Source organism: Prionailurus bengalensis, chromosome A2 (assembly GCF_016509475.1).
Source record: "Prionailurus bengalensis isolate Pbe53 chromosome A2, Fcat_Pben_1.1_paternal_pri, whole genome shotgun sequence".
NCBI classification, from domain to species: domain Eukaryota; kingdom Metazoa; phylum Chordata; class Mammalia; order Carnivora; family Felidae; genus Prionailurus; species Prionailurus bengalensis.
The window spans coordinates 54145697-54158124 of record NC_057348.1 but is presented as its reverse complement, the minus strand read 5'-3'; the positions used below and the strand labels follow the sequence as shown (position 1 = coordinate 54158124).

General features: G+C 52.4%; 1 protein-coding gene across 1 annotated transcript; it reads right to left on the bottom strand.

The window, feature by feature from the left end:
- Nucleotides 1-3964: 3964 nt before the first annotated feature.
- On the bottom strand, nucleotides 3965-10898 carry RHO (rhodopsin). The gene is made up of 5 exons (XM_043588190.1): nucleotides 10427-10898; nucleotides 8218-8386; nucleotides 6779-6944; nucleotides 6433-6672; nucleotides 3965-5570 (listed from the first exon to the last, which is right to left on the bottom strand). Exons 1-5 carry the CDS (start codon nucleotides 10785-10787, stop codon nucleotides 5460-5462), a joined length of 1047 nt encoding a protein of 348 aa, XP_043444125.1. The 5' UTR covers nucleotides 10788-10898; the 3' UTR covers nucleotides 3965-5459.
- Nucleotides 10899-12428: the final 1530 nt, after the last annotated feature.

The following is a 12428-nucleotide window of genomic DNA, read 5'->3' as shown; positions in this document are numbered from 1 at the left end:
TGGAGCTCAGAGGTTCGCAGCTCAGTCACCCCTACCACCCAGCCCACAGCTGGTCAAACAGCCAAACCTCCAGTTGACCATGGATGCTTTAGATATCTGCAGAGATCAACCAAGTTGAATCCAGATCAGCAGAACCACCTGGCTGACTCACAGTCACAAACAACAATGGTGTGTTGTTTTAAACCATGAGGTTTGGGGTTGTTTGTCGTGCAGCATAAGCTAACTGATCCACTGCCTAGAAGGCCCTTCTTTACCCCCCACCTACCTTCTCTGGACTGTTTCCCACTCATTGTTTTGGCCTCAGTGTAGCTCAGAAAAGCCCTCGCTGACCCCTTAGGAGGTTAGGGTCCTCTCCTCTGGCTCCAGCAGCCCCTGGGACCTCCAGCACCCTAAGTTCCCACTCATCCACACTAGCCCCTGAGCTCTGAAGGGCCCTGGGGGTAGGCAGGGCTGTGTTCGACTTGTTCTGGTGGTATCCCTGGTGCATAGCACAGTGCCTGGCACACAGTAGGGGCTCAGCACCCATTGCTGTGGAACCCCAGTGCCAGAGCCCAGCCTGGCTGAATGAAGGGAGACCTGAGAACCATCTGCAGGAACCACATTAGAGCAGGAGGCGAGATGAGGCAAAGAGGCACATGGTGCTGGCACACACAGGGGCAGCAATTTTGATCACATTGTGGGAAATTTCCAAGAATTGAGAAATAGAGAAAAACTTGGAGATACAAACATTCCCATGAGCTTCATGTGAAACCCTGCTCCCAGGCTGTGCCAGGATAGAGTTTTGCATTTGGAGGGGAATAAGTTCTAAAATGCACTGCAGATCTAAAAATTCTTCTAGAGCATTGCCTTTTTACAGGGAAATGATAACTGTGAGCATCAGATGCTGGAGAGAGGGCGGGCTGCTTGGTGTACTTATTTGACGCTTATTGAGGTCTGTAGGGAATTTAAATTTCTGCTGACAACTGTTTTACCATCTTTGAACATTGAATGGGGGCGTCCTACATGTGAACTTTCTCATAGGTCTGAAGATTACATTCTAAACTTTTTGAAGCAGTGATAGGGTGTCTTGTTTTGTGTAACTCTAGCCCCTGTAGCATCAGGACATTTGTGACATTAGTCAACAAATGCATAGAGGGCAGGGTAGATATGGTAATAGCTGCCACGTTCTACGTCCATGTACATATTTTATATTCGCTATCTTATTAATACATGAAGACACTAAAGTTCAGAAAGGACCTGTACTAAATCTTCCTGAGTCCGGACCCTAGGCTGCAACATGGAAGCCCTCTGTGTTAGTGAAGAAACCAGCTATAATTCCAAAATAACAGTGGCTTAAACAAGAAACCATGAAGTCATTCTCTCATGAGACTCTTCAAGTGCAAGTTGTGCAGGACAGGAAGGCAGCATAGAGGACCTGCAGTCTCCTTCTCGCCTGATGCTGTGCTGTTCTCTGCCCACGGACTGCACCTCATGATACAATATAGCTGCTGCAGCTCTGGTCATCACAACCACATTCCAGCCATCAGACAGGAAAGAAGAGAAGTGAAGGATGCCTCCATTCTCTGAAATGCACAACTCAAAACTTCATATACTACTTCTGATTATACTTCACTGGGCAGACCTTAATGTCATGCCACTGCAGATGCAAAGGAAACTGGGAGGTGCAGTCCTGCACTGGGTAGCTAGGTGCCCAGCTAGAACTTGATGTGATATTATTAAAAGGAAGAAAGGGAATAAATATTGGGGGCAGTTAGCACTTGCTTCCCCCTTTCCTGAGGCCCCTTTGCTACTTTAATTTCTTGACTCTCACACCAGGGGCTCTATCTCCTACCACTCCAGGGGCTGCTCCTTTGAACTTGATTCACATTTTTGGGAAGGAAACTCATATTTATTGAGTGTTTACCGTGCACTGCAATTTTTATAGCAACAATCTCATTAGTCTGTGGACAATTCTACCAACTGAGATGAGTCTCCTCTTTCAAGCTCAGAGGCCTGAGACCTAGTGAGGTTCAGGAACATGGTGTGAGGTTGCAGGGCTGAGAAGGGCATGCACTGTCTCTCTGGGGCCACCCTGGGACGTCAGGGGTGCATGTGTCTACTGGGGGACATGGGCAGATTGCCATCAGGCTTTGCTGTCTCTGGGGGTGGGAGGCTTAGTTCATACTCTCTTCTCCCAGAGGTAAGATCAGGGGTGAGAGAGCTCTGTGTTCCTGTGGCTGGCCAGGCCACAGCCCAGAGACTTGCTACCTGCAACCCATCTCTGAGTCCCCAGCTCATCCTGGCCTGGGGTCAGCTTCCTAAGATCAGGCTGACTGTAGATGTGATTGTATATAAGAGGTGTTCCATAAACCTGCTGGCTACCTGGAGCCTGGAGATGAGGTGGGTAACACCCTCAACCAAACCTAAGTCAGCACTGCCTTGCCTTTATTGGCAAATGTCCCAAAGTGCCTGTCAAATCGGTTAAAAATTAAGGAGGGAAAGAGGTTTTCCCTTCTACCATGAAAAAACAGAGACTTCTGGCTAGAGAGTTAATTTTTTCCTCTGAATATGTAGCTAAAACAAGGATACCACTCCTCAGAATAAGTGGACTGAGGTGGGGCAGTGAGGAAAGAGGGCTGCCTGCAAAGCAAGCATGTCTCTCCCATGGCCATGCCTGGCCCAACACATCAGAAATGGAGAGTGAGATGTGCGGGACCCACCATGGGAATCTTCTCCCCTGGGTCCCCAGTGTGGGAGGGAAGCCTGGTGTAGCTGGACATCACCTACTTAGACAGAGGCCAGCCCCTCTGGGCCACCGTTAGTTCTGCCCACCCTGTCTCTGGGCCTCTTCCTTTTGGTAACGACACTCCCCCCCGCAACCCCAGGAATCTTTTGGGCTCCTTCCAGTCCCCACCCTCACTCAGACCATTTGGTTTATCTAGGGTTAACCCTACCTTGGTCTGAGTGATCAGGTGACCCAGCCCTGGCCAATGAGAGGCTACATCCCCATCCCAGCCTGGTGATAGGTTTAGGGACAATGAGGTGACTCAAGCCGGGCCTATCAGAGGATGAATCCCCATTTTAACCTGGTGACAGGATTAGGAGTGATCAGGTGACCCAGACCTGGCCAGTGAGAGCCCTACCCAGGACCTTTGCTGGAACTGTCAGGAAAAACAGCTTACTTTCTGCAAGGCTAGCTGAGCTTGGGACTGCTGGTAGCCCTTTCCAAAGCCAACAGAGAAAACTATAACCAGAGGGGAGATACAGAAGTCTGATAACATCTGAGCACCTGCATCTAGCCGTGCCTGAAGCCCTGGGTTTTTTTGTTTTGGGGAGCCAACAATTTCTCCTTTCTGTTTCAGCCCTGTTGAGTTAGATTTCCTGCCACTTGCAGCCAAAGAAACCCTGACTGGCACCACCTACGGAGGCAGAGTATATCACCTAGAGGGGCAAGAGTAGAGATCCTAGCTATTACCTGCTTCAGCCCCCACCATGGCACTGGGGAACTTCCATCTCAGGCTCCAGCCACCCTTTCCCACCTTGAAGGTTGAGGGTAACTCTTGAGACTATGTCTCCATCCTTGTTCCCCTTGCAGATGGTGTTCTTGGTAAGGCCAGCTCTGAGCTGAGGCCCAGTAATGTCAGAAGTCTCCCACTGGCTACAGTACCAGGAAGCATGCTGGCCACGCGAAGTTTTCGGTCCCCTCAAGCCAGGTTCAGATTCCTTTTTGCTGATAAGGAGACTCAGAGAGATGGCCAAACTTGCTTGCAGTTTCAAAGGTCACCTGGGTTTCTGTGACTCCAAAGTTGGGGCTTTTCTCATTCCCGGGCCTGCTCCCTCCACCCCACACCCGCAGGGGGCCCTGCTGGTTGCCCAAACCCAGCATCCCAGGGTTAGAGATCAGGTGGAAATTACTGCCCAATTTCAATCCATCCTGTAGAGAAAGAGCTTGAGAGCAACAAAAACCACCACCCTTAACACCAAGTATAGGAGCTGAGCTTTTAATGCCCCGATTTGCCTAGTCTCCAGGCAGAGCTGGGAAGAATTAGAGCTTCTGGTCTTGGTTACGTGGAGGAGGGGCAGTTATGCAAGCAGCACAATTCTGATACCCTAGAGTTCCCATCAGCTTTGCAGCAAGGACTTTCCAGAATGAAGAATGGACTGGAGCTACTAAAAACAGGCTTACCCAGCAAGGGTGCTCAACTCTGGGATCTGTGAACATCCCCAGGGAAGATGGGCCCATCTGAATTTCCCACTTTTTGTTTCTGAGATCTTTGAGAAAAGGGTTCCACTGGGGACTCAGCTCTTCATTAAATGTGGGCAGGTGAATATGGCTTCTAGTTCATGCTGGCCTAGAGTTGCTGGCCTAGCATATGTCCATGCTGGCCTAGAGTCTAGCCTAGCATATGGCTTCTAGGCCCAGCTCCATGCTGGCCTAGAGTTGCTGTGGCCTAGGGGCTGGGAAGGAGGGCAGGTAGTTTGCAGAAGCTGAGAGAAAGGCCTGTCTCTCCCTAGGCTGCATGAGGAAGGGGAGGCACCGGGCCTGGGAGTTCACGTCAGAGGTGAGACCCTGGGCCTTGGTCCCAGACTGCAGTCCCCTGACGTTGTTTTTTTCAGTCCATATGACTGTATTCTGCATTCCCTTGATTGTCCCTCTCTGCAGACCGACCACCAGCCCTGGTCTGGCCTTGACATCTGGTAAATTTAAAAAAAACCTGCTGAGGCTGGATGCTCAGGGCCTTGCCCAGTCTCAAAATGGTCACTATCAAGAAGAGATGATCATATTAGTTAATTATATTAATTGGTGTTATTCATAATGTTAACTACAATCTGTACAGCTCCTTACCATTTACAAAGTGCTTACACACACTCACACACACACATATACACACATATATGAGATCAAAATCTCATTTGATCTTCACAGCAGCCATGCGTTGGCAGGACCAAGGATTTGGGGTTTCCATTTTCTGGGGGAAGAAAGTGAGGCCCAGGGAGGGAAACTGTTCAAGGACATCAGCCGAGGGTGAGCTGCAGCTAAGGTGGTTTTGAGAGGGTAGATAAGCTCTCCCTGCCCATTCATTCCTTCATTCATTCCCCCATTCGTTCCTTCCTTCATCCATCTAACATTTATTAAGCACCTACTGTGTGCCCCACTCTGTGCTATACACTTATCCCTAAGCTGGGACACTTTTCCAGGGAGCAAGAGTTCTTGTGTTCCTGAGACATGAGTTGGGGATAGGAGGGGCAGAGATCCCACCAGCCCCTGGGAACTCAGGACTCCAGATTGGGCCATACTTGTCGAGTGGGGAGCCTCATTTTTCTCTCGTTATTCTTTTTTTTTTTTTTTTTTTTTTTAACTCAAGGAGTCTGCGCAACCTGGTTCCAACAGACCTGGCTCCTGGTGGGGCAGCTGTGGCTGGGGGTAGGCATAGGGAATGGGAGACTCCTACAGTTGACCATAGAGTCCTTGGCAGGGCTTAGGCCGGTGCCACCTGGCTGGTCTCCGTCTTGGAGGCGGTGGTGGAGGCCTCGTCATCACCCAGTGGGTTCTTGCCACAGCAGAGGGTAGTGAGCATGCAGTTCCGGAACTGGAAGGCAAAGAGCGTGAGTCAGAATCAGGGTCCACCGAAAGTGTGTGTAGCAAACTGGAGTGGTTGGCGAGATTTACCTCCAACCCCTTCCCTGCTTCTGGCTCTCACAGCCTCCACTCCCCTCTCAAATCTGGCTTCCTGGAGGGAATTTAGTAAGCGCATGTGGCCCCACCCCAGAGATGCCAGGGACCAAACCCAAGAGGGCTCTGCTACTGACATTCCCTGATGCCCTCTGTGTGCCAAGGGCTATCTGTAAGTACCTTATATAGCCCTCAAGTTTGGGATTTTGCCCTCTCTAGGAACACAGACACTGAAGCCCAGAGAAGGGAAGTGACTTCCCAAGTGTCAATCAGCTAGAAAAGAAGAACTGGGATTTGAAACCAATATGCCTAACTCTAGAGACTATGTTTTCCCCCACAGGTTCATGGATTCTTCAGAGAAGTCACTGGTTGGTGTTAAAGAACTGCTTTATCCCTTCCTCCCTTGGAATAAGACTTTAGCTCCTTGTTCAGCTTTGTAGAGACTGGCACCATCCCATTCCCAGGCTTGGGACTTAGACCATTTGACTTTTAAAGTGGGCCTCCAGAACCATCTGGACTGGCACTTCTCATACTTGAGCCAGTATGAGAGTCACCTGGTGGGCTTGTTAGAAATGCAGGTTCCTGGGCTCACCCTGAGCTTCTGATTCAGCAGGAATCTGTATTTCTCCTAGATGACTCTGATGCTCTGGGGGATACCAGTTTCCCTGCCTAGTTTTCCAGGTGAAATGACTGAGGCCCAGCCAAGGACATGGTTTGTCCTCTGTAGGCAATGCCTGCAGCCTGGGGCCCCTGGACCCTTCCACCCCACCAGCAGGCACCTGCTTGTTCATCATGATGTAGATGACAGGGTTGTAGATGGCAGAGGACTTGGCGAAGAACGCCGGGAGTGTCATCAAGATGGGGCCAAAGTTGGAGCCCTGGTGGGTGAAGATGTAGAATGCCACACTGGCGTAGGGCACCCAACAGATCAGGAAAGCAATGACCATGATGATGACCATGCGAGTGACCTCCTTCTCAGCCTTCTGGGTGGTGGCTGACTCCTGCTGCTGGGCTGCCGCCTGTAAGGACACAGGGTCTGCTGTCCAGACTGCAGCTCCTTTGGGACAGAGGCCAGGGTCAACCCAACCAATGCATGTGTCCCCAGCACCCAGCACAGGTCCATACCTCCTTGACTGTGAAGACAAGCTGCCCATAGCAGAAGAAGATAACGATCATGGGGATGGTGAAGTGGACCACGAACATGTAGATGACAAAGGACTCGTTGTTGACCTCCGGCTTGAGTGTGTAGTAGTCGATCCCGCATGAACACTGCATGCCTTCAGGGATGTACCTGACCACCAGAGAGGGACGGGGCAAGAGAGGGCATAGGGGAGACCCACATGTGAGGGACTTGAGGAACAGGACGCCAACACACCTGCTGTGTGGCTGGGCTTGCTCTGGGCCCTGCTTTCCCTCTCTTTAAAAGAGGCATAATAAAATATCTGCATGGCTGCATGACTGTGAGGATCAAATCAACGGAGATGAGGGATTCAAATGCCCTTGTGAAAACAGCCATGCTAATCATGAGACAGCCCAGTCTCTTGCCTAGCAGGGCCTGGACACCGCGGACCAGCGCTGTGTTTCCTCACCACACCGGCTGCTTCCAGTGGCTGGAGGCTCAGGCTGTGCAAGGCAGAGGTTGGTGGGGAGACAGGAAAAGCCCCCGAGCTCTGTATTTGAGGCAGTTTGTACAAACTAGGGTCTTGCTAACAGGGTAAGAGTATTTTCTAGGCCAAAGACGGGCACACAGACTAACTAAGGGATCTTTGCACAGTTTCTAGAGACAAGAGGTCCCAGGGACAGATGATTAGGATGTTTCTGTGATTTCAGAGGATGGTGACAATGGAGTGTCTATTGGCTGTGCCTGTGGGGATGGGACTGGGCAAGACTGGAGAAAACAGGGAAAGAAGCTGGAGGTGATGGGCTCAGATTCAACAAGGGACCAAAAAAAAAAAAAAAAAAAATGACCCCCAGGAAGCTGAGAGAGGAGGGAAGGGAAGAAAGATTGGGAATTTCCTAGAAGCAGAGGGACACGAGGCCTCCAGGAACCCACACCCGTCCAGGGTCATCTGTCCAGTTTCCCAAACCACTGTCCTCCCATCTCTCATCTGAGCCCCATTTGGAGATGATGGACTAGAAGCTGGACAGAACACACAGTTCCCATGGGCTATAGTGTCACCACCTGCACTAGGTAGGCTTGGCCTCCCCAGGTACTGAGGCCCAAGGTCAGAGGGAGCTGCCTATGGGGCAAAGAGGATTGGAATCTGGCCCTGGCTTAGTTGAGGATTAGGGGCACAGCCAAGGTTAAGGGTTGGGGCATCTTGGATTCTCCTTGACATGGGGCCCAGGAGGTGGCACTAGCCCCCGGAGCAACATTAGGGTCTGATTCTCTCTTCCCCTACCCTAAACCCCAACCCTGGGAGAGCTGCCAGGGTGGGTGTTTGGGGTGGGGAGCATATAAGCTCGGTGCCCAGAACAAGACAGCCCCAGGTTTGAGTCCTGGCCGGGGACCCTATAAAGAACCCCTACCCCAGGGACCCTTCCCTTCTGCTTAGTGCCATTACCTGGACCAACCAACGAGGGGGGGTGCAGCGCAGGCCAGTGCCATGACCCAGGTGAAGGCGACGCCCATTATGGCATGGTTCTCCCCAAAGCGGAAGTTGCTCATGGGCTTACACACCACCACGTACCGCTCAATGGCCAGGACCACCAACGACCACAGGGCAATTTCACCTGCAAGGCAGTCAGCTATCAGTCAACACATCACCTGCCTGGACCCCACTGTCCAAAGAGGGAGCACTCCTCCTGGATGGGAGAGGGCAGGCAGGAAGGCCACCTAGGGCACAGTTGGAGCCAGGACTTGGGAAAGAGAGGGCTTCGATTCTGAGAAGAGGAGCCAAGGGGCTGTGAGGCAGAAAGGCACTATGCTGAGAAGAGAGTGAACTGGGTACCCCCCAGGAAGAGGAGTTAGTGGAGCTCTGGGTTCATGAAGGACAGGAAATCAGATTCCAGGGTCATGATTAGACTAGCAGCCCCGTAGGAAGTTTTTGCAGAAGAATGTGCGCCTTCATGGGGTGACAGGCAGAGTGCCTGTTGGAGCTAGAATTCCTGCTCTCCCTCTTGTGCAGCAGCCTCTCCCCTGTGGGGAATGAAATAACCTGGGCCGGTGGGTCCCCACCTGGGAGCCAGAAAGCTGGGCAATGTTTTGCCCAGAAGAAGCAGCAGGATAGAATGGTGGAATTCAGACAACCACCCTGCACATCACCCCAGAATCTCATTCAGGAGGGTAGCCATAGAATTGGTCAACCAAACCGGGACATTTCTAAGAGAGAAACAGAACACTACTAAGTATTACTCCAGGATAATGATTGTAAACTGACGCCAGCCCGGCAGAGAAGGGCCTGCCTGCATGTGGCCTCCATCTCACCCCTGCCTTCTAGCCTGAGACTCCTCAGCCCACCTCCAGCCTTATTGTGTGTGGGGGGATTATCCCCTTCCAAGAAACCCCTTCCATAGGGAGGCGCTAGACCTGTGTGGAGATCTGTAGCTTTGAAAAGTGCAATCAAATAGTTTCTTTGACTAGAAAACTGATGGGGCTGCTGCAGAGATAACAGATCCTGTTTAGTAGATGAGAACAGCAAGGCATGGAGGAGGGAAGAGGCACATTCAGGGATGTGGCAGGGCAGTGACAAGGACCTGGGTCTCCTGGCTCAGATCCAGAAGTGCCCCCCTTCTCTGAGGACACATGGCCTCTCAGGCAAGCAAGAGAGAACCAGGGTGGCTGGGAGAGCCCAGCACCAGCCACAAGGACTGTTCTGCCTCCTTGTCTTCTCTCTCTTTCACATGTCCAGGACACTGTCTCAGCCCCATGACTGGGGAATCTCTGGCCACCACTGGGTGCTTGTGACCTTCAATGACCAAGGATCACCCAGTCTCAGGCCACGAGGTAGGAGTGATATAGTGCTGCCACACACAGGCGGACCCTTCTCTGCAAGGTTGGATAGATGCTGGTGGGGAGAGACTGAGCCCATTGTTTAGCACAGGCAAAGTCCAGTGGCTGGAGGACTAATGATCTGTGTGCCACCCCGGGGCTGAAAGCCCTGAGCACAGAGACGTCCTCAACGTGCTATTCCCAGTGCCCAACATGGGTCTGACAAGTCACAGCTTCTCCGAGGGAAATAGAACATGGCCTGAGGAGCCACAGAAATGTGGGCTGGAGGGGCACCTGGGTGGCTCAGTCGATTAAGCGTCCGACTTCAGCTCAGGTCATGATCTCACAGTTCGTGAGTTTGAGCCCCGTGTCGGGCTCTGTGCTGACAGCTCAGAGCCTGGAGCCTGCTTCGGATTCTGTGTCTCCCTCTCTCTCTGCTCCTCCCTGCTCATGCTCTGTCTCTTGACAATAAATAAATGTTAAAAAAAATTTTTTTTTAAGAAAAAAAGAAATGTGGGCTGGAAACTCAGCTCTATCCTCACCACAATGTGCCCCAGCAAGGCCCTTGACTCTTTCATCCTCAGTTTCCCTGATGCAAAGCAAGACAATGGCACCACCCTATGTGAGATAAACAGTGTCCAATGCCTGCCCTCAATAAATGGCAGCCTAGCTTATCATTACTGACAGTGTTTGTTGATTAAGTGGAGAGCGCTGATGAATGTAGAGGGGAGAGGCCTCTTAACCACCATCCCCAAATATGGAGTTCTCTCCAGATCCCTCCACACCCTCCCCACCGCTGACTCCTGACTCCCCCAGCCAGCCACCCATACACCAGTTCTTACCGCCCAGTGTAGCAAAGAAGCCCTCCAAATTGCATCCTGTGGGCCCAAAGACAAAGTATCCATGCAGAGAGGTGTAGAGGGTGGTGGTGAAGCCACCGAAGACCATGAAGAGGTTGGCCACGGCCAGGTTGAGCAGGATGTAGTTGAGAGGCGTGCGCAGCTTCTTGTGCTGGACCGTGACGTAGAGCGTGAGGAAGTTGATGGGGAAGCCAAGTACGATGAGCAGGAACATGTAGGCGGCCAGCATGGAGAACTGCCATGGCTCAGCCAGGTAGTACTGTGGGTACTCAAAGGGGCTGCGTACCACACCCGTTTTGTTGGAGAAGGGCACGTAGAAGTTCGGGCCCTCCGTCCCGTTCATGGCTGTGGTCCTGGTGGCTGCCCCGGGGGCGGCTCAGACCCAAGAGTGCTGCTGAGGCCTGAGCTTGGCCACCCCGGGCTCCGGCTGCACGACTCTGGGCTCTAACCCCGCCCCCCAGGCCCTTATAAAGTGACCTCCCCTCCCTAAGCTCCTAGCTGAATCAGCACCTGGAAGATTGGGGGCATTATTAATCATACTAATCCCCACTACTGCAACTGGGGGCCTAATTGGCTTCCAAGAGGGGCCAAGGTGACTCTAGGCAGAAGCCTGGGGCCAGAGAGGGGAGGTACTGGGGACCCTGGGAAAGGGCAGGAGGCCCAACCCCAACTCTTCCGGTCCCCAGGAATCTCTGCCCATCTCAGTATGTTGGCCTTGGCCTGGCATTGGGACCTCTGGCTCCATGCCCACGTCCCCCTCACTTCATGCCAGAGGACTTTGTCTTCCTCCCCACTGGACCATGAGCTCTCTGGTTCTCCTCTCAGTCTCTCAGCCTCTTATCTATTTCTTCCCCACCTATCACCTCCTGGCTTAGTCCCTAACACTAGTCCATCTCACCAAGTTATGAGCTCCATGAGGGCAGGGGCCACATCCTGCCAGCTTTGGCACTCTCCGTGCCAGACCATAGCCTGGCATAGACCCGGAGCTCAATAGGTACTTGAACTGGAATTCACTCACTCACTCGTTCATTAAACATTCATGTGCAGGACACTGGGGATATAAAAATCCAGAAAGGAGGAGGTTATGTGCTGAGGAGGACCCTGAACAGATCCAGGTCCAGGGAGGGGTTTCCATGAGGCCAAGGGAGGAGAGACTGCTTATAACAGGGAGGTGTCTGGGAAGGTGAAGTTTGGGTCTTTGAGGGAGGGGAGTATTTTGTTAGGTTGCCAAGCAGGGAAGACAGGGGAGACTAAAGACAAGGGCTGACAGAGGCCTGAGGCCTGTCGGGGGTGAGGCCGCACATGGGCTATGAAGCCAGCTCTGGTGGGTCTTGATACCAAACTGAGAAACCTGGTTTTATCCAAATAGCATTGGGCAGTGGCTTGGGCAGATCATAAGGGGCAGAAATGTGGCTCAAATGCCCCAAAGATGTATTGGAGGGAGTGAGGATAGAGGAGGGGACCAGGCAGGGGGTGATTGGAGCAGAAAGGGGACAGAGCTCTAAGGCTCCCGAAGCAAGGCCTTGCATCCAGGAGGCAGCTGTGTGCCAGGTGACATGCTAGGCACCAGATCACTGCCGTGAGCAAGGCAGGCTTGGGTCCAGTGTGAAGGTGAGGCTGAGCCTAGAAAAAGAACTGGTTGGACACTGCAACACACAGGGCACATCTGGGGACGTCTGTGTCGGCTGGGCTGGGACAGTGGGCCTTGGAAGCTGTGTGGCAGGTCACTCCACAAAAGCAGGTTCTGGGGGCAAATGGCTCTGCACTGACAGGCTCCCTCCATCAGTGAAAGGGGCACAGTGATGCCCCCGAGAAATGAAGTGGGGCACATGGCAGTGCCCAGCACACCGGTGCTTGATGACCAGCCTCCAACCACAAACGTGTATGGAGCACCTACTGCGCTCCACACACAGTGCTCAGTTCTGATGAACATGAGAAGGACGATGCCCACAGGAAGTACCATTGTGTGGGGCTGGCAGGGCTC